The 23,021-nt window shown below is 45.4% G+C and overlaps 2 protein-coding genes across 2 annotated transcripts in view; both read left to right on the top strand.

The window, feature by feature from the left end:
- The window catches only part of LOC135561552 (lipopolysaccharide-responsive and beige-like anchor protein), a 13,858-nt gene extending 5,591 nt beyond the window's left edge, over positions 1-8,267 (top strand). Inside the window, exons 5-6 of the mRNA XM_065003260.1 lie at positions 6,456-6,585; positions 8,166-8,267. Of these exons, the coding sequence (XP_064859332.1) occupies positions 6,456-6,585; positions 8,166-8,184 (149 nt within the window). The 3' untranslated portion in view covers positions 8,185-8,267. The remainder of the gene's footprint in view (positions 1-6,455; positions 6,586-8,165) is intronic.
- Positions 8,193-23,021, top strand: LOC135561611 (lipopolysaccharide-responsive and beige-like anchor protein). The gene is made up of 7 exons (XM_065003328.1): positions 8,193-8,273; positions 8,703-8,844; positions 9,111-9,217; positions 9,267-9,438; positions 17,273-17,442; positions 22,651-22,723; positions 22,952-23,021. Exons 1-6 carry the CDS (start codon positions 8,193-8,195, stop codon positions 22,696-22,698), a joined length of 720 nt encoding a protein of 239 aa, XP_064859400.1. The 3' UTR covers positions 22,699-22,723; positions 22,952-23,021.

Raw genomic sequence — 23,021 nt, 5'->3', positions numbered from 1 at the left:
CAGTGAGAACTAGTGTGACCTTGGATACAGTGAGAACTAGTGTGACCTTGGATACAGTGAGAACTAGTGTGACCTTGGATACAGTGAGATCTAGTGTGACCTTGGATACAGGGAGAACTAGTGTGACCTTGGATACAGGGAGAACTAGTGTGTCCTTGGATACAGGGAGATCTAGTGTGTCCTTGGATACAGGGAGATCTAGTGTTACCTTGGATACAGTGTGAACTAGTGTTGAGGCTAGGGGGAGCAGGGAGGAAGAGGTGAACGCTGTTGTCCAGGTGGACTGGACCTTGTTCCTGGAGAGTTCAATTCTTTCTCTTTCTCAACCGCTCCTCACTTCTCACTTTCTGTCTCTCCCCAATTCTCTCTTCTCTCGGCTTCTCTCTGTCTCCTCCTGTCTTGCTTTTTTGGTTGCTCGTTCTCTCACTACTTCACCCCTAGACTTCCTGAAGGGCCGCCCCCAGGTGGTGAAGGTAGGCAACAACACCTCCACTACGCTGATCCTCAACACAGGGGCCCCACAAGGGTGCGTGCTCAGACCCTTCCCGTACTCCCTGTTCACCCATGACTGCGTGGCTACACACATCTCTAACTTGGTCATCAAGTTTGCAGGCGACACAACAGTAGTATGCCTGATTACCAACAACGACGAGTTAACCTACAGGGAGGAGGTGAGGGCCCTGGCAGAGTTGTGCCAGGAAAATAACCTCTCGCTCAACGTCAACAATATGAAGGAGCTGATTGTGTACTTCTGGAGACAGCAGAGAGAGCATGCCCCCATCCACATTGACGGGACAGTAGAGGAGAGGGTGAAAGAGTACACATCACTGACAATATGAAATGGTCCATCCACACAGACAGTGTGGTGAAGAAGGTGCAACAGCGCCTCTTCAACCTCAGGAGGCTGAAGAAATTCCGCTTGGCCCCTAAGACCCTCAAATTTCTATAGATGCACCATTGAGAGCATCCTGTCAGGCTTTATCACCGCCTGGTACGGCAACTGCATTGTCCACAGACACAGTGCTCTCCAGCCCAATTCTTCACCAGGGGAAGTGTGTCTTCCTCCTGGACATCTTCAGCACCCAGTGTGAAAGCAAGGACAAGAAGATTATCAAGCACCTCAGCCACGGTCTGTTCACCCCGCTACCATCTAGAAGGAAGTTACAGTACAGCTTCATCAAAGCTGGGACAAGAGACTGAAAAAACAGCTTCTATCTCCAGGCCATCAGACCGCTAGCTGACCACCGTCCAGTACCCTGCCCTGAACTTAGACACTGTTATTAGCTGACCACCGCCCAGTACCCTGCCCTGAACTTAGACACTGTTACTAGCTGGCCTCCGTCCAGTACCCCTGCCCTGAACTTAGACACTTACTAGCTGACCACCGCCCAGTACCCTGCCCTGAACTTAGACACTGTTACTAGCTGACCACCGCCCAGTACCCTGCCCTGAACAGACACTTACTAGCTGACCTCCGCCCAGTACCCTGCCCCTGAACTTAGCTGACCTCCGCCCTGTTACTAGACACTGTTACTAGCTGACCACCCACCGCCCAGTACCCTGCCCTGAACTTAGACACTGTTACTAGCTGACCACCCACCGCCCAGTACCCTGCCCTGAACTTAGACACTGTTACTAGCTGACCACCGCCCAGTACCCTGCCCTGAACTTAGACACTGTTACTAGCTGACCACCGCCCAGTACCCTGCCCTGAACTTAGACACTTACTAGCTGACCTCAGCCCAGTACCCTGCCCTGAACTTAGACACTTACTAGCTGACCTCCGCCCAGTACCCTGCCCTGAACTTAGACACTGTTACTAGCTGACCACCCACCGCCCAGTACCCTGCCCTGAACTTAGACACTGTTACTAGCTGACCACCGCCCAGTACCCTGCCCTGCACTTAGACACTTACTAGAGCTGACCACCGCCCAGTACCCTGCCCTGAACTTAGACACTGTTACTAGCTGACCACCGCCCAGTACCCTGCCCTGAACTTAGACACTGTTACTAGCTGACCGCCCAGTACCCTGCCCTGAACTTAGACACTTACTAGCTGACCACCGCCCAGTACCCTGCCCTGAACTTAGACACTGTTACTAGCTGACCACCGCCCAGTACCCTGCCCTGAACTTAGACACTGTTACTAGCTGACCACCGCCCAGTACCCTGCCTGAACTTAGACACTGTTACTAGCTGACCACCCACCGCCCAGTACCCTGCCCTGAACTTAGACACTGTTACTAGCTGACCACCACCGCCCAGTACCCTGCCCTGAACTTAGACACTGTTACTAGCTGACCACCGCCCAGTACCCTGCCCTGAACTTAGACACTGTTACTAGCTGACCACCCACCGCCCAGTACCCTGCCCTGAACTTAGACACTTACTAGCTGACCTCCGCCCAGTACCCTGCCCTGAACTTAGACACTTACTAGCTGACCTCCGCCCAGTACCCTGCCCTGAACTTAGACACTGTTACTAGCTGACCCACCGCCCAGTACCCTGCCCTGAACTTAGACACTGTTACTAGCTGACCACCCACCGCCCAGTACCCTGCCCTGAACTTAGACACTGTTACTAGCTGACCCACCGCCCAGTACCCTGCCCTGAACTTAGAGACTGTTACTAGCTGACCACCGTCCATTACCCTGCCCTGAACTTAGACACTTACTAGCTGACCACCGCCCAGTACCCTGCCCTGAACTTAGACACTGTTACTAGCTGACCACCGTCCAGTACCCTGCCCTGAACTTAGAGACTGTTACTAGCTGACCACCGCCAGTACCCTGCCCTGAACTTAGACACTGTTACTAGCTGACCACCGCCCAGTACCCTGCCCTGAACTTAGACACTGTTACTAGCTGACCACCGCCCAGTACCCTGCCCTGAACTTAGACACTGTTACTAGCTGACCACCGCCCAGTACCCTGCCCTGAACTAGACACTGTTACTAGCTGACCACCGCCCAGTACCCTGCCCTGAACTTAGACACTGTTACTAGCTGACCACCGCCCAGTACCCTGCCCTGAACTTAGACACTGTTACTAGCTGACCACCGCCCAGTACCCTGCCCTGAACTTAGACACTGCTGACCACCGCCTAGTACCCTGCCCTTAACTTAGACACCTAGCTGACCACCGTCCAGTACCCTGCCCTGAACTTAGACACTGTTACTAGCTGACCACCGCCCAGTACCCTGCCCTGAACTTAGACACTGTTACTAGCTGACCACCGCCCAGTACCCTGCCCTGAACTTAGACACTTACTAGCTGACCACCGCCCAGTACCCTGCCCTGAACTTAGACACTTACTACTGACCACCGTCCATTACCCTGCCCTGAACTTAGAGACTGTTACTAGCTGACCACCGCCCAGTAACCTGCCCTGAACTTAGACACTGTTACTAGCTGACCACCGTCCATTACCCTGCCCTGAACTTAGAGACTGTTACTAGCTGACCACCGCCCAGTAACCTGCCCTGAACTTAGACACTGTTACTAGCTGACCACCGTCCATTACCCTGCCCTGAACTTAGACACTTACTAGCTGACCACCGCCCAGTACCCTGCCCTGAACTTAGACACTGTTACTAGCTGACCACCGCCCAGTACCCTGCCCTGAACTTAGACACTGTTACTAGCTGACCACCGCCCAGTACCCTACCCTGAACTTAGACACTGTTACTAGCTGACCACCCGCCCAGTACCCTGCCCTGAACATAGACACTGTTACTAGCTGACCACCGCCCAGTAACTTGCCCTGAACTTAGACACTGTTACTAGCTGACCACCGTCCATTTACCCTGCCCTGAACTTAGAGACTGTTACTAGCTGACCACCGCCCAGTAACCTGCCCTGAACTTAGACACTGTTACTAGCTGACCACCGTCCATTTACCCTGCCCTGAACTTAGACACTTACTAGCTGACCCACCGCCTAGTACCCTGCCCTGAACTTAGACACTTACTAGCTGACCACCGTCCAGTACCCTGCCCTGAACTTAGACACTGTTACTAGCTGACCACCGCCCAGTACCCTGCCCTGAACTTAGACACTGTTACTAGCTGACCACCGCCCAGTACCCTGCCCTGAACTTAGACACTTACTAGCTGACCACCGCCAGTACCCTGCCCTGAACTTAGACACTTACTAGCTGACCACCGCCCAGTACCCTGCCTGAATTTAGACACTTACTAGCTGACCACCGCCCAGTACCCTGCCCTGAACTTAGACACTTACTAGCTGACCAGTACCCTGCCTGAACTTAGACACTGTTACTAGCCCTCCAGTACCCTGCCTGAACTTAGACTGTTACTAGCTGACCACCGCCCAGTACCCTGCCCTGAACTTAGACACTGTTACTAGCTGACCACCGCCCCAGTACCCTGCCCTGAACTTAGACACTGTTACTTTGACCACCGTCCAGTACCCTGCCCTGAACTTAGACACTGTTACTAGCTGACCACCGCCCAGTACCCTGCCCTGAACTTAGACACTGTTACTAGCTGACCACCGTCCATTACCCTGCCTGAACTTAGAGACTGTTACTAGCTGACCACCGCCCAGTAACCTGCCCTGAACTTAGACACTGTTACTAGCTGACCACCGTCCATTACCCTGCCCTGAACTTACTAGCTGACCACCGCCCAGTACCCTGCCCTGAACTTAGACACTGTTACTAGCTGACCACCGCCCAGTGCCCTGCCCTGAACTTAGACACTGTTACTAGCTGCCCAGTACCCTGCCCTGAACTTAGACACTGTTACTAGCTGACCACCGCCCAGTACCCTGCCCTGAACCTTAGACACTGTTACTAGCTGACCACCGCCCAGTACCTGCCCTGAACTTAGACACTTACTAGCTGACCACCGCCCAGTACCCTGCCCTGAACTTAGACACTTACTAGCTGACCACCGCCCAGTACCCTGCCCCTGAACTTAGACACTGTTACTAGCTGACCACCGCCCAGACCTGCCTGAACTTAGACACTGTTACTAGCTGACCACCGTCCATTACCCTGCCCTGAACTTAGAGACTGTTACTAGCTGACCACCGCCCAGTAACCTGCCCTGAACTTAGACACTGTTACTAGCTGACACCGCCCAGTACCCTGCCTGAACTTGACACTGTTTAGTCCATTACCTGCCCTGAACTTAGAGACTGTTATAGTGACCACCGCCCAGTAACCTGCCCTGAACCCAGACACTGTTACTAGCTGACCACCGTCCATTACCCTGCCCTGAACTTAGACACTGTTACTAGCTGACCACCGCCCAGTACCCCTGCCCTGAACTTAGACACTGTTACTAGCTGACCACCGCCCAGTACCCTGCCCTGAACTTAGACACTGTTACTAGCTGACCACCGCCCAGTACCCTGCCCTGAACTTAGACACTTACTAGCTGACCACCGCCTAGTACCCTGCCCTGAACTTAGACACTGGCTGACCACTAGCCTGAACTTAGACCACCTGACCACCTGTAGTACCCTGCCTGAACTTAGACACTTACTAGCTGACCACCCACCTGCCCTGAACTTAGACACTTATAGCTGACACCGCCCAGTACCCTGCCCTGAACTTAGACACTTACTAGCTGACCACCGCCCAGTACCCTGCCCTGAACTTAGACACTTACTAGCTGACCACCGCCCAGTACCCTGCCTGAACTTAGACACTTACTAGCTGACCACCGCCCAGTACCCTGCCCTGAACTTAGACACTTACTAGCTGACCACCGCCCAGTACCCTGCCCTGAACTTAGACACTTACTAGCTGACCACCGCCTAGTACCCTGCCCTGAACTTAGACACTTACTAGCTGACCACCGCCCAGTACCCTGCCCTGAACTTAGACACTTACTAGCTGACCACCGCCTAGTACCCTGCCCTGAACTTAGACACTTACTAGCTGACCACCGCCCAGTACCCTGCCTAAACTTAAGAGACTGCTACCCGTATGTACATAGTTAATGAAGACTGGTCACTTTAATAATGTTTACATACTGTTTACCCACTTCATATGTATATACTGTATTCTAGTCAAGGCTCATCCTATACAATTACTGCTGTACACACCTTTTCTATTCATAATGTCTATACACACCATCATATACATATATATTTATATTCCGGACTCAGACATGGCTCATTCTCATATTCCTTCATTTCTTTCCTTTTTGGATTTGTGTGTATTGTTTTGTATTGTTAGGTATTCCTGCACTGTTGGAGCTGGAAACATAAGCATTTTGCTGCACTAGAAACATAAGCATTTTGCTGCACTAGAAACATAAGCATTTGCTGCACTAGAAACATAAGCATTTTGCTGCACCTGCGATAACATCTTCACAATATGTGTACGCAGCCTATTTTCTTTGATTTATACATCCACCGCAACTCTCATTCTCTCTCTCATTCTCTCTTTCTCTCTCTCCAATATATCTCTCTCTCTGCAGTGTGTGCCATGGCTGTGAGGAACTGTCTGGAATGTCAGCAGCAGTCTCACTTCAAGCCCAGCCAGGACAGCGCCCGGCCTGGCAAGCAGTGCACAGCCTCATGGGAGCTTCCAAGTCCATGCCCGCGCAGGCAAGTAGTATCATCCTCCTCACTGAGTCAGACCCCCCACACACACACTTCTCCCCCTCCCTCTCCTCTTTCTGTCATTTCAGGAATCCTGACTTCCTAGCAATACCCCCCAAAAAAACAACAGTTTATACATTTTTCTTTTACATTTCCCAATCTCCTAGCAGACATGGAGAAACACCATAATTGATGACATTTCTCCTCCTGTATATAGGTTGAATAGGATCGCTGCACTTAGTGAATTGTAAGCATCCTCTAAGTCGTCCTTTGTCTTGCATTGCATCCCAATACTTCCCCGGCAGGAACCCATCCCTCTGTGATCCTCCTATGTAATAGCAGAGAGTTGTTATTGCATTAGCTGATATCTTATTGCATTACTTCGCCTGCTGTTATGTTACACTAGACAAGGCCCTTTGTCATTGTTGGCCTTTGATTTGATATGGTGACTTCCAGTAAAACAGTTTTTTTCCTGAAACCAGTGTGTAAAGTCTCATTCATAATGCAGTGAGTGGCTCTATGGTAAACCCATTATGTTAAGGGTCTGAGTCTCAAGGGAAACACAACATCCCCACTGAATGGGGCAGATACTGTACTGTATGTGGACTGGCCAACTATACACTTCCCATGGGATGATTTCCAACACTCGAGCTACTGGGGAAACACAACATCCCACTGAATGGGGCAGATACTGTACTGTATGTGGACTGGCCAACTATACACCTCCCATGGGATGATTTCCAACACTCGAAGCTACTGGGGAAACACAACATCCCACTGAATGTGGCAACACTGTACTGTGTGGACTGGCCAACTATACACTTCCCATGGGATGATTTCCAACACTCGAATGGCTACTGGGTTGAAACACAACATCCCACTGAATGGAGCAGATACTGTACTGTATGTGGACTGGCCAACTATACACCTCCATGGGATGATTTCCAACACTCTACTGGTGGTGGAATGGGGTTGAGTTGACCTCTGCTAACACATACACCTCCCATGGGATGATTTCCAACACTCTACTGGTGGTGGAATGGGCCGTTGAGGTTGACCTCTGCTAACACATACACCTTCCATGGGTTGATTTCCAACACTACTGGTGGTGGAATGGGCCGTTGTGGTTGACCTCTGCTAACACATACACCTCTCATGGGATGATTTCCAACACTCTACTGGTGGTGGAATGGGCCGTTGAGGTTGACCTCTGCTAACACATACACCTCCCATGGGTTGATTTCCAACACTCTACTGGTGGTGGAATGGGCCGTTGGTTGACCTCTGCTAACACATACACCTCCCATGGGTTGATTTCCAACACTCTACTGGTGGTGGAATGGGCCGTTGAGGTTGACCTCTGCTAACACATACACCTTCCATGACAATCCGTTATCATTTGTGATGTCTTCGACTTACAGAGAAGTCTAGTTTTGGACAGTGGGTAGAATATAAAAACCGATGATGGTATTTTCAGCATTAACCAGCAACAGTTGCTTACATTATTATGTGTGTGTCTGTGCGTGTCGGTCTCTCTATGTGTGCTTGCCTGCGTGTCCGTGTGTGCGTGTGTTCTACACCTGCAGAGCCCTGTTGATGTTGTGACAGGAGGGATGTCTCCCATCAGAGACATGGACCGTCTGCTACAGGAAATGGACATCAACCGCCTCAGAGCCGTGGTCTTCAGAGATATCGTGAGTTTACAAAGCTTTGATAAAGATTGAGGTTGAGATGAGTCAACTTTTCAAATAAATAACAGTACCTATGCATTGTAAAAACTTGTTATTGCTGTCTTTTTGGAAGACCCCATGATTTTCTTTAAAATACTGTGTAGATGTAGGATCTTAATTTGAGCCAGTTTGCTACAGCAGGAAACTGTTCCTGCAGCAACAGGAAATGTTGAAAATCAAGTCTGAAATTTCAAAGTGGAAATTACACATTTCAGAAGCCTTATTAAAACCTTAAATACACTACAAGTAAAAAAATTCCTGCATTGCTCCACCAGTTCTTCTGCAACAGGGTGGTCAAATTAAGATCCTACATCTGTACATACTCAAACATATTTCAGACTGGCGGTGTGCTGTATTATAGCTGTGTTGCATGTTGTGTGTGTTTGGGTAAAGGAGGACAGTAAGCAGGCTCAGTTCTTGGCCCTGGCTGTGGTTTACTTCATCTCTGTTCTCATGGTGTCCAAGTACCGAGACATCCTGGAGCCCCAAAACGACAAGAAGCTCCCCCAGCGCAGCCAGTCTGCCAGGAGCGCAGGTACACACCTCACCCATATAGCTACGCAGAGGAGCTCCATCTAGCCAAGTGTCCATCCCTCAACATGTCAATCTCTCTCTTATACATGACTTATATATGGAATTTCCAATTGTCTTGATTGTGCCTTGAAATGTACTGGTGTGTTGATAGTCTTTAAAGTAGTTTACAATTACTGTAGTAGATTCTCAAAGTAATTTTTGAAGCACGTAGAAGGTTCAGGTTTTTCTCAACGTTTATAAACCTCCTTTAATGATTCCTCCCATCAGACAGTAATGCCGACCTGGAGAGCAGTGTGTCCCTCCGTCGCCGAGACTCTGGCATCGGGATGACCATAGCTCCGTGGCCCCCAGCGAGGCGGACACCACCGCCCAGGGCCCGACGCCGTGTCCGAGGGCCCTGTCCACCCTCTCCTCAGAGGTCAGGGTCAGAGACAACCCCACGGCGGACGCCAGGGGCGGAAGAACGTGAAGGACATCCTGCGCAGCCTGGTCTCGGCGCCTGCTGATGACATCATGGTGGACCCCAGCCTTCTGCCGCCGGCCTTCCTGGGAGCTGCCTGGGAAACAACCCCAACCAGTTCAGATCCTTTGACAGGTGCGTGGGCCACAGAGTTTTAGAATCAGGGGTCAGTCTCTCAAAGGCTGATCTCTGTATCGGAGTCTGCTAACTTTTTAAATACCTCTTGACACGGTTCACAGCCTCACAGCTCTTAACCCCTCACCTCCCTACCTTGAAACGGTCCAACATGAACATGTACTAAGTGAAGGCGAGGAAGCATCACAACAGAAACCCACTACCATCACAGACCCCCTTTTTTAAACTCTTGTATCCCCCCCGATCCCATCCCTGTAGCTCCCTGGTTTGCCTGTCGACGTGGCTTCTCAACACAAATAAACAGGGCTACAAAGTACCTGTCTTCAGGAAAACACATCAAAACAATCGAGGCATCTGCCAGAGGCAGAGAGGAAGAGAGAGAGTAAGAGGGGAAAGAGAGAGAGAGTGATCTAAAAGACGACTCTGTGGCAGCCAGCAGGAAGCTGTTTCTTTTCACCTTGTCACTGATATTTAATAGCTTCTCTTTTTCGTCTCTCTCTCTCCCGGTCTTTCTTTCTCTCTGTCTGCACCGTGGGCTAGGCTGTCTGTCTCTCTGGTACTATAATAAGGAAAGAGAAGCTGGCTAGATGGATCCCCTATGGAGTGAGGGGCGGCGGTCAGAGACTTAGTGGGGAACCCAAGGCGCGCTGCTGTGTGTGGGTGGGTATACTGTACCTATACAGACTATACAGACATCTCTAAGTGAGAGAGAGCTGACGGACGGACTGAGGACGAGGTCTGGTTTGTATTTGGGGGAAATGTCCCTGTAGCACACCAGACACAAAGGAAGCAGGAAGAGAGAGAAAGGGAGAGGGAAAGAGCGAGGGAGAGGCGTAAAGGGAGAGGGAAAGAAGCGGGGAGGGGGAAGAGCGAGGGAGAGGGAAAGAGCGAGGGAGAGGGAAAAGAGCGGCGGCGGGAAAGAGAGAACAAGATCCCCCTCCACAGGAAGAGAGACACCTAGTCAAGGTTCTCATGCCAAGGAAGAAAGAAAGCGTTTCTCCATCACCTCCCCTCCCTCTTCCACCCCGCCACACTACTCCTCTTCCAATCGGTGGGAATTCCGAGGCATCCCTGTGATCCTCAGCCTCTTTATCTGTGGAATGCTTTGTCAGGACTCTGGGCACTCCTCATATCTGGTGGGATTAGAGCGGCTCCCAGGGCCGTTAGCGTTGGAGAGGAGGAGAGCTGGAGAGCATAGAGTAACAGCTCTACCTCGCCACGGGGAGCCCCAGTCAGAACCCCAGCTGGCCCCAGCCCAGGCAGCTCCCGGCCCCTCTAACCCAGAGATGAAGGCCCGGGGGCTGGGGTTCCCAGGTCAGCACACCCCTCCTCTGGTCTTCTACCTTTATCTCCCACCAGGATCCTCCTACCCTCACAGACCCTGAAACCTCTGGCTCGGAGATGCCTGGTTATCTTGATGGTTCCTGCTCTCTACTGCGTGGCTGTGCTCTGTGTTGAGGTCTGGGCTCTGCTCTCTACTGCGTGGCTGTGCTCTGTGTTGAGGTCTGGGCTCTGCTCTCTACTGCGTGGCTGTGCTCTGTGTTCAGGTCTGGGCTCTGCTCTCTACTGCGTGGCTGTGCTCTGTGTTCAGGTCTGGGCTCTGCTCTCCCCTGCTCCTCTCTCTCTCAGGTCTACTCTCTACTGCGTGGCTGTGCTCTGTGTTCAGGTCTGGGCTCTGCTCTCCCCTGCTCCTCTCTCTCTCAGGTCTACTCTCTACTGTCTGTGTTCAGGTCTGGGCTCTGCTCTCCCCTGCTCCTCTCTCTCTCAGGTCTACTCTAATCTCTACCGTCTGTGTTCAGGTCTGGGCTCTGCTCTCCCCTGCTCCTCTCTCTCTCAGGTCTACTCTCTACTGTCTGTGTTCAGGTCTGGGCTCTGCTCTCCCCTGCTCCTCTCTCTCTCAGGTCTACTCTCTACCCTCTGTGTTGAGGTCTGGGCTCTGCTCTCCCCTGCTCCTCTCTCTCTCAGGTCTACTCTCTACTGTCTGTGTTCAGGTCTGGGCTCTGCTCTCCCCTGCTCCTCTCTCTCTCAGGTCTACTCTCTACTGTCTGTGTTGAGGTCTGGGCTCTGCTCTCCCCTGCTCCTCTCTCTCTCAGGTCTACTCTCTACTGTCTGTGTTGAGGTCTGGGCTCTGCTCTCCCCTGCTCCTCTCTCTCTCAGGTCTACTCTCTACTGTCTGTGTTGAGGTCTGGGCTCTGCTCTCCCTGCTCCTCTCTCTCTCAGGTCTACTCTAATATCTACCGTCTGTGTTCAGGTCTGGGCTCTGCTCTCCCTACTCCTCTCTCTCAGGTCTACTCTAATCTCTGCCGTCTGTGTTCAGGTCTGGGCTCTGCTCTCCCCTACTCCTCTCTCTCAGGTCTACTCTAATCTCTACAGTGCAGACTTTTAGCTTTTCATTTTCACTCAGATGGTAGGGAAATTCCATCAGAGCATACCCAAACTGCATAAGTATGTAGGTGTATTTGAAATGGTTAAAATAGTTCCCAGAAAGTATTTATTTTAGAGTTGAGTCATCTTTTTAAGACAACAAATTAATATGATTCTGACAATAATAAAACAGAGACTTCTCTATGATATAAATGAATCTGATCACTAAATGGTTCGGAATGGAGCTGGGACGATAAACTTTTGTTTTTTTTGACACCACCGATCACTTATCGCAGGCATTTTGCTGATATCGTTCATGATGATAAGTAGCCTTTTCTAGAAAAAATGTGAAGTTTGAAATGAAATACATTTGCTAATATGAGTGATTTGTAAATGTGACAATTAATGGCTACAACCATCAAACTAGTAATAGTAGTGTAAATGATTTAACTGTGGTGTACATGACTATTATAAAGCTATCGTTTTAGTTATTGTTATCACATCAATTAGGGCAATTTATCGCAATATGGATTATTGTTCTTATCGCCCAGCTCTGCTCAGGTACCTCAGGCTCAAACACACAGCAGTAGTTCATCATAAAGTCCTGGACGTCTCAGTGACAGCGGTGCAGACAGACAGCCTGTGTAGACAGACAGACTGACACCTACGCCAAAACATGGGAACCAACCGGCCTTCCCCCATCCAAATAACTGGTCCCAGGGTCTTAAATTTACAGGCGTGGAAAAAGCAGGATCTCCCAGATAAAAATGGCGGGGGTCAGAGGGTGAAGTATCACTCTGATTTATTTACTAGGCAGAGAGATGGAGCCCAGTAGGCTAGATTCTACCATACATACATTCGTCTCGGGGATATGCCCCTGTTATGACAAAGTCTACAAATATTTGCTGATGCTAACCAGAGCCCCGGTAAACAGTCATCTACGGGAGGAAGAATAACAGTGTGATTTACATGGCATGTTACAGCAGCCAATGTGGGTGTTAGTTTGACATTTGCGTTAGTAAGGCATTTTGAATGCTGTAAGTTGGACTTATGCTTGCATAAAGATCGCCATGTTGAAAATGTGATGTTTTGTGGTAAGGAATTGCAAGGAATTTATTGGCGCAAATATCATGGCTAGTTGCTCATTGGCACTTGAACATACTGTGATCAACAAACAGCATACTGCCATGACAGAGATACTTGTCAGACCAGATAGATGACAATGGGCCTCCTTGAACAAAGGAACCTTTAGTGTGATCCCCTGTCACTGGGAGAGACATGGAGGGTGCCTCATCTCTCCCTTCTTTCTCACCACCTCTGCTGTCCTCAGGCCAAACACTACTGTCTTTAATCACTGATGTCATCAAGGCCATGTCCAGCCGGACGCTGTGACTGAAAGTGACGGGTAGACCGTTGGGAGGTTGGGAAGGGTTGTTGTTGTGGGGGTATAAAGAACACAGGAGGCATGATTCACATGCACAGGGCGCATGCAGGGAGAGGAGGAAGATCAAAGCCAGACTGCATGGGACACAGACAGACAGATAGCTGCTGGGGCCCCCACCCCCATCCCCTTACATGAATAAGCCATAAGGATAAACAGGAGAATGGGGGGGGGGGGCGCCTCTCTGGAGGGGCAACAGTATGAGACATGCAGTTAGCATTCATCTGGATATTTACAATGTGTCCTGTTAAGCTCATCTGTGGTGAGATCTAATGCTAACCTCAACGTCCACTTGGGAATTAAAAATATAGTTCAGCCCACTTAACAATTCCCATGTGGATTCTGACTAATGGCCTGTTGTTCTTTTGCAGTGTGAACCATGTTTGAAAACACGATACGTGAACATGTTTAGCTAGTATTGCGTGACGTGTTGGATGATTAAATAATTGACATACTCTGTACTATGGCCATCAGAAGGGCAGTGCCAGATATGTCTACTCTAAGTCATACCAGAAGGTAAAGGCCTATCAGTTAACCTGGCTGGTCAGATACTGACTAGATTGGACGGGAGTCACTAGTATCAGGGGTGGTGCTGATGTGAAGCACCCAGGGAGAGGTGTCGACAGCGGCGGGAGAGAGACAGGAGAGACCATGGTCTGGTTCTCTGCACTGGTTATGAGTAAGAAGCCAGGCTATGTCAAGCCCATGGGAGGGGTGTGGGTGTGGGTGGCGGTACAGGGTTGGGAGTTCAGTGTTAGGTTCTCCATCTGTTCCCCAGCAACTCAGGCCTTTAAATTATTCAGTTAGGTTATTGCTACACTTATCGTTGAGCCCCCGCCCCTGTCGATTAATCAGCCGTCAGAGCAGGTGCTTGGCTGTTACTGTTAAACCCACGACCAGGAGAGGAGCTGGGAGAAGCAAAGCTCTGGGCTCTCTGGGCTTCGGGTTGTCAGGGCCTGAATAATTTAGAGGTTTTAACCAATAACCGGGCTTGCCGCCTTGTAAACACAAGCAATTTCATTAATCTCTGCTATTCCTAAGAGTTGAATGGAGGAATGTGCTTACAGGCTGAAAGTGTGAGTGAGAAAGTGAGCGCCTGTGTATAAAGTTACTGCTTAGCAAGCTAGGGTCCTGGAGAGTCCTCCCATTTGATTGTTCCATCTACAAATAGGTTAAGCGTAAAGCAGAATAGTGGGTGGGTTTTTGACTGTGAGCCGAGGCTAATTAGCTAGCGTATTAATTCCTATTTCTTCTGTCCTTTACTGTTCAGAAGTAGGGCCATTAATTAAGGGCTGAGGTGAAGTTGACGGTTTACATCCAAATCTCAATTTTTTTTTATGTAAAGGAGCATGTTATAGAAGAGTCCTCTTTTGTGTGATTTCACTTGGTTTTGAAACGTATCCCCCCCAGCATCGCCATACACGTCTTTCGTTCTGCACTATGGACCACGTATTAACATTAGCAAAGGCTCCATAAACAAATCGGTCCTTTTAGAAATGGCAGAGCTCTGTGTAATGATGCAGGTCTTTTAGATGTTGCACGCATGAAACTGTGTCATTCGAACTTTATCGCACTGTTGTGGCACAAATCCAAGTCATTGGGCGATATTCGATTGTTTGGTGCCAAATCATCCGAAAGTATCTCAAATTGATTGTGAAGCTCAACAAAGTAAACTTATAAATGATTTGGACATGATGTGCGAAAAATGCTAATATCGGTCCCATGACATAAATGGGATTTGTGCCACAAATGCTAAAGCGTTAGCATGTGTAAACAATGCCAAGGAAACTTAACCAAAGTGTGGATTGCTGTCATACCTTGTTTTGTCATTTGGGTGAACTGTCCCTTTAAGTCATAATGTCACAGATTCAACATTGGAACGCAGATGGTTATACAGTACCACAATTATAGAGCGGACATATTGGCAATAAACCTGTGATATGCATGAAAATAGCCAGCATAGGTTGATTCCTGTTCAATGATGGATTGGAAGGAATTTACAATATACATTACGGACATAAGTGTTTGGCATAATTTCTCAAATGAAAACAATGTATTCCACAATAATTCCCTGTTCTAGAAATAAGACTACAACACCAAATAAGACAACTATCATTGTGGAATACATTGTTTTCATTTGAGAAATTATGTAAAACACTCTTATCCAGAGGAACGGATAGTAACGGACAGGTCTCCTACATAAGTGCATTCAGCAGAAGTAGCTAAAACATTACCTGTATGTACTAAACAGTGTGTGTGAAGACAGTAGACTAAACCGTTGCTGGTATTTCTGCAGCCAGACTGTATCATCCTGCAGCATAGATCACAGCGGGGTCAGAACCAGTCAGTGTTTAACATCCAAAGTACCTTCAGCCTAATGTGTGTCATCTGCCGTCTTAAATCATCCAGGCCCTGCTTTGATACCAACGCCAGCTTTCTGTCTGCGGAGCTACTGAAGCCCAGTATACATACTCCTCTCTGAGTGTGTTTCTCTGTGTGTGTGAGTTTCTCTCTCTCTCTGTGTTTGTGTGTGTGTGTGTTTGACCAGTAGGTAGTGATTAGGCCATGCTCCCTCTGTGTCAGCACTGATAAGAAGGCCCAGGTCTACTTTGATAGGGCCACTGGCCTGTCAGGGAGCCTAGTTTAAACTGACAGCTTTATCCAGACGCTGTTTCCGCTCTCTTCCTGTAAGGATGTTATTGATATGAGAGCACCAGGTCTCCTACAGCACTGGCCCCTAGGGAGAGGGATACACTGGTATTGGTAACCTGTGACTCAAGTAGCACACCAGACCACTATATGTTACGTATGGTATTACACTAGGACCCATACTGTAGAGATATAGTGATACAGCATTGGTCAGGGAAAGGGGGGAGACCTAGTCAGTTGTACAACTGAATGCATTCAACTGAAATGTGTCTTCCGCATTTAACCCAAACCCCCTGCCTTAATCGACGTCCACTTCATCTGTAACCTACACAGACCACTGTGTTTTGGATGGGGGTAGACCAGGACCTCCAACACTGGCCCATAGTATACAGTAGGGACCTTGAGGACAGGGATACAGTGTAAACATATAGGGTCATTATAACGTCTACGTACCTTCTATCTATTTGTAGACGTTCAAGAGTGTCCTGGAGTGCTTTTTAACCAAAACCCCCCCCTAACCAAACCTCCAGCGGGACACAGAATGAATGGGCTTGCGGGCCGCATCCTGTCCGCGGGCCGCATGTTGCCCACCCCTAGTGTAACCGAAGGTATCCTAAGAGTAAAGTAGTTTACTACAGCTTCTGCTGTGGGTCTATGACCATGTCTGTTATCCATGTGTTTAAAACAATAGTAGAGGAGTAAAACCACTACAAAGGCTGTGTCCCAACTGTTGGCTCAAAACAAATGGGATACATAGCAAGAACAATGTGCGGTAGCTTCTTTTCTTTGAGATATATTGTGTAAGAAAGAGCAGGTTCATCTGCTGATACCTTTGAATGATCTATTCCTTCCAGCTGATTACCAAAATATATCAGATTTATTTATCAGGAATTCCTACTTTTCTGTCGTGTGTGCTCCATTTGTCTCCCGAGCCAGAATCCACATTTTCCAATTTTGTATGTTGTCGTGGTCACATCCCTAACAATGTATTGAAGATTTAATATTATTTGTAATGGTGGACCTTCCGTTAATAAATCACAATGTTTACTGACTTACTGAGTGAGTGTTGCAGGGAGCCAATCGATTTCAGGCAAGATGGATGCAGCCATTACTGAATATTCTGTGTCAGGGAAATAGGCCTCTAATGACTCTACTGTCTAAATGGGATCCTGTACTGTTGTTTTCGCATGCTGCAGCCTGTCTTATCAATCACATCTCACTATGCAGTATGCCTACTAAACTGACATCACTATTGTTTATATTCTAGAATGACAAAAGTTCTGTTCTTATGTCCTTAGTTATTCAGATGTCTCAAGGAATGGATTTTCTAATGTGTAATAGTATTCAACACACGTTTTCATATTTACTCATCTTTTACAGAAGCGTTCGGGTGGCGCCCAAGAAGGTGGGCGGGGCTCCGTCCCCAGGCTCCTCCACTCCTGTCCCATCAGCCACCGCTGCTGTGGGGGCCGCCGGGACACCAGTCAACAACGTTGCCGTGGTTTCCACAGGCGATGCCTCCCAGAGCACCACCGCTGAGGCTGCAGCCGGTGAGTCCCAGACATTAGGAGGTATGTTAGGTGTCCCAGCAGTAAGGTTACCATGCTACGGAGATGGCACGTCAGAGCTGCATCAAAGGAGAAGTCGGTGACAACACCAAGAATTCCAGCTAGCCAAGCCCAAGGAAAATACCTGTCAAAAAAAAATGTTTTGCCATTTGTTTCATTAGTCCACTGTTGATACAGTCCCGAAATGTTTTGCTTGTCCGCAGTGAAGTTTTCAAGATATTGAACTTTCAAAATATCACGTAAGATGTGCTTTGCAGCTTATCTGAAAGTAAAAGAGTCGTCTTATCCTCTTCCTAAAACCTGTGTTGATACCACAGTCCCTAATCAGCCTCCTTAAGCCTTCGCAGTACTTCTATGTTAGGTTCCATAGATGAGTCCCTCAGTATAAGGTGGCAGGTAGCCTAGTGGTTAAGAGCGTTGGGGCTGTAATCCCCGAGCCAACTAGGTGAAAAATCTGCCGATGTGCCCTTGAGCAAGGCACTTAACCCTCATTGCTCCTGTAAGTCACTCTGGATAAGAGCGTCTGCTAGATGACTAAAATGTAGGATAGTATTTCAGTGTGTCTTTCTGAATGTTCCCTCCACGCTGTGTAATCCAGTTAGCCTGGAACACAGCAGAGCAGGCAGACCGAGCAGCATTATTACAGGATTAGTGTGTTATCAGGGATCACTGTCACACTATATAGTACAGTACTCAGACTGCAGCACTAATGCGGACTTTTATTCTGTCTTAATGGGGTATTTATTTAGGTTTGGCTTAAATGTGATAATGCCATGTTGACATTAGGTAAAGAACGAGTGATCTGTGTGTCGTAGAACTAGGAATTATACAGTGTATATGAATGATAAATTATGCTTAACAAGTTATAGAATCATAGATTCATGTATAAACTATATCAAGTCCACATGGTTTTCTATGCAGTCTTGTCTATTGAGTGGAGTAGGACTCCTTTAGTCCATGGTGACAGTCGGTAAACACTGGGCAGAAGACCTATTGACATTTCCTTTCATGTTCTGTGTGTGGATAGAGCATGTTTTATATGTGTGTGTGTGTGTTTTAGGTGGGAAATGTTTGCGTAAGTGTGTGTGTGCGTTTTGAGAGGAGTGTGTGTGTGTGTGTGTGTGTGTGTGTGTGTTTAAGGGGGGCCAGTGGGAGGATTAATAGAGAGAAGTTAATTTACTCCTCCACTGTTTGAAGGAGCTACTTCATGTCCACCAGGAGCCTCTCAACGGGCCACACAGCACAGTGGTGCTTAAAGACGGGGCCCCGTGTCCACACACACACATTCCAGTCCACAGCCTGTCATTCCCTAAGAGTTATCCCCGCTCTGAGACCTTCCCTTACGGCTGGGAAAACAAGCCCACCGAACACCAGAGGATTCGCCTCCATGTATTCTGCCGGGCATTATGGAATTTATGGGCGACAGTGAAATAGAATTTATTGCCAGATCAATCAAACGTTGTGCTTTGTAGACGTTATAGACTCGTGTGTCTCTGCCGCGAGGACGGTGTCGTAAAGCATCTGGAAGTCATTTCATGAATATGCGCCCAAAGCGATGAAAGCAAATGTGTTAATTAAAAAAAGTATACTTTTTTGCTTACTTTATATAAAATAATTTTAATTATTTACCGGAACATTTTGAAATTGTTCAGTCCAAAATCAGCTCAAAAGGCAAACAAATCCTGTATGCATAGTGGTGTGTAAAAGAAAAACCTGCTAATATCCATGCTGGTTTGTAAAAACAATCTGCATGAATATTCCCTGATGAATGTAGCATTAATTAGGCCATACATGAACAAAATGATCTGTGCCCAAGTGGAAGGAAGCTGTACGGAGGCAGCTCTACATCATCCACTATCTAACACCAGACAATTACACTACACTTATCCCACACACACATACATCCACCCGTTCTGGAACATTAGAATGGAAACCCTCAAAACAGATTTATTGAGGCACTCGTTCCTTCAGTGCAGTAATGTATTGGTGTGGAGGAGGGCCAATGTATTGTCATATCCTGCTATCAGACTAGTAATGGTACTGATACTAATACTGATACTAATAACGATACTGATACTAATAACGATATTGATACTAATAATGATGCTAATAATGATGCTAATAATGCTACTGATACTAATAATGCTACTGATACTAATAATGATACTGATACTAATAATGATGCTAATAATGATGCTAATATGGTACTGATACTAATAATGATACTGATACTAATAATGATACTGATACTAATAATGATACTGATACTAATAATGATGATAATAATGATGCTACTGATACTAATAATGATACTGATACTAATAATGATACTGATACTAATAATGATACTGATACGAATAATGATATTGATACGAATAATGATATTGATATGAATAATGATATTGATACTAATACAGATACTAATACTGATGCCGGTACTAATAATGATACTGATACTAATAACGATACTGATGCTAATAATGATACTGATACTAATAATGATGCTAATAATGATACTGATAATGATGCTAATAATGATATTGATATGAATAATGATATTGATACTAATACTGATGCTGGTACTAATAATGATACTGATACTAATACTGATGCTGGTACTAATACTGATGCTGGTACTAATAATGATACTGATACTAATAACGATACTGATAATGATGCTAATAATGATGCTAATATGGTACTGATACTAATAATGCTACTGATACTAATAATGATACTGATACTAATAATGATGCTAATAATGATGCTAATATGGTACTGATACTAATAATGCTACTGATACTAATAATGATGCTAATAATGATGCTAATATGGTACTGATACTAATAATGATACTGATACTAATAATGATACTGATACTAATAATGATGCTAATAATGATGCTAATATGGTACTGATACTAATAATGCTACTGATACTAATAATGATGCTAATAATGATGATAATAATGATGCTGATACTAATAATGCTACTGATACTAATAATGATGTTAATAATGATACTGATAATGATGCTAATAATGATATTGATACTAATAATGCTACTGATACTAATAACGATACTGATACTAATAATGATGCTAATAATGATACTGATACTAATAATGATGTTAATAATGATACTGATACTAATAATGATACTGATACTAATAATGATGTTAATAATGATACTGATACTAATAATGATACTGATACTAATAATGATGCTAATAATGATGATGATAATGATGCTAATAATGATACTGATACTAATAATGATGATGATAATGATACTAATAATGATACTGATACTAATAATGATGATGATAATGATACTAATAATGATACTGATACTAATAATGATGCTAATAATGATACTGATACTAATAATGATGATGATAATGATGCTAATAATGATACTGATACTAATAATGCTACTGATACTAATAATGATGCTAATAATGATACTGATACTAATAATGATACTGATAATGATGCTAATAATGATACTGATACTAATAATGATACTGATACTAATAATGATACTGATACTGATAATGATACTGATAATGATGCTAATAATGATACTATTAATGATACTAATAATGATACTATTAATGATACTATTAATGATACTGATAATAATGATGATAATAATGATACTAATAATGATAATGATACTAATAATGATACTGATACTAATACTGGTACTAATACTGATGCTGGTACTAATACTGATGCTGGTACTAATACTGATGCTGATACTAATAATGATACTGATACTAATACTGATACTGGTACTAATACTGATGCTGGTACTAATACTGATACTAATACTGATGCCGGTACAAATAATGGTACTGATACTAATAAAGGTACTGATACTAATAATGATACTAATAATGATACTGATACTGCTACGAATAATGATATTGATACGAATAAGGATACTGATACGAGTAATGATACTGATACTAATAATGATACTAATAATGATACTGATACTGCTACGAATAATGATACTGATACGAATAATGATACTGATACGAGTAATGATACTGATGCTAATAATGATACTTATACTGATACTAATAATGGTGCTGATACTAATAATGGTGCTGATACGAATAATGGTACTGATACTAATAATGATACTGATACTAATACTGATGCTGGTACTAATACTGATGCTGGTACTAATACTGATACTAATACTGATGCCGGTACAAATAATGGTACTGATACTAATAAAGGTACTGATACTAATAATGATACTGATACTAATAATGATACTGATACGAATAATGATAATGATACTGATACTAATAATGGTACTGATACTAATAATGATACTGATACTGCTATGAATAATGATACTGATACGAATAATGATACTGATACGAGTAATGATACTGATGCTAATAATGATACTTATACTGATACTAATAATGGTGCTGATACTAATAATGGTGCTGATACGAATAATGGTACTGATACGAATAATGGTGCTGATACGAATAATGATACTGATACGAATAATGATACTGATGCTAATAATGATACTTATAATGATACTGATACGAGTAATGATACTGATGCTAATAATGATACTTATAATGATACGGATACTAATAATATTGATACCTATAATGATATTGATACGAATACTGATACTGATACGAATAATGATACTGATACGAATAATGATATTGATACTAATACTGATACTAATAATGATACTGATACTAATAACGATACTGCTACTAATGATACTGATAATGATGCTAATAATGATACAAATGATGCTACTGATACTGATAATGATGCTAATAATGATACTGATAATGATGCTAATAATGATACTATTAATGATACTGATTCTGATAATGATGCTAATAATGATACTATTAATGATACTGATACTGATAATGATGCTAATAATGATACTATTAATGATACTGATTCTGATAATGATGCTAATAATGAACCACTGGATTATCTCCAGAAACCACATTTATACTCCACTCCTTCCTTTATGTAGAAATGCATTGAGGTGGATGAGGGAGTGTGTGTGTGTGTGTGTGTGTGTGTGTGTGTGTGTGTGTGTGTGTGTGTGTGTGTGTGTGTGTGTGTGTGTCTACTGTCCTGTCCTGCTCCCAGATTAATAATGAGGCTCTCTGGTTTCCACCAGGATCAGCCAGCACCAACCTGCCATCTGTCCCCACGTTGTCCCCAATGACCCGGGACACAGCCCCCAGTATGAGGTGATACACACACACACATTCTTAATTTTTGTCTATTTGTGTTGTGATGTAAGACAATATTGTGGATTCTGTAGTGGTTTTAGCTGCTGCTTTGTGGATTAATTTCAGTTATAAAGTCACCTCTATGCATTTGAATATTCTATTCTACATATTTGCCGGGCGCTGACGTATTGATGTAAACGTGTAACGTGCATGTGTTTGAATATGAGTGTCTAATCTTCCCCTCAGTATCTCAGAGAGGCTGGAGCATGCTCTGGATAAGGCTGCCCCCTACTGAGAGATCTTTGTGGACTTTGCC

The sequence above is a fragment of the Oncorhynchus nerka genome, linkage group LG18 (assembly GCF_034236695.1).
Source record: "Oncorhynchus nerka isolate Pitt River linkage group LG18, Oner_Uvic_2.0, whole genome shotgun sequence".
Taxonomy (NCBI): Eukaryota; Metazoa; Chordata; class Actinopteri; order Salmoniformes; family Salmonidae; genus Oncorhynchus; species Oncorhynchus nerka.
This window is presented reverse-complemented; position numbering and strand designations above follow the sequence as displayed.

Coding starts and splice junctions, on each gene's coding strand:
- LOC135561611 (XM_065003328.1), top strand. CDS start 8,193: ATGTCTCCCATCAGAGACATGGACCGTCTGCTACAGGAAATGGACATC. Junction 8,845..9,110: donor CCAGTCTGCCAGGAGCGCAG/GTACACACCTCA, acceptor TCCTCCCATCAG/ACAGTAATGCCGACCTGGAG. Junction 9,439..17,272: donor CAGTTCAGATCCTTTGACAG/GTGCGTGGGCCA, acceptor CATCTTTTACAG/AAGCGTTCGGGTGGCGCCCA.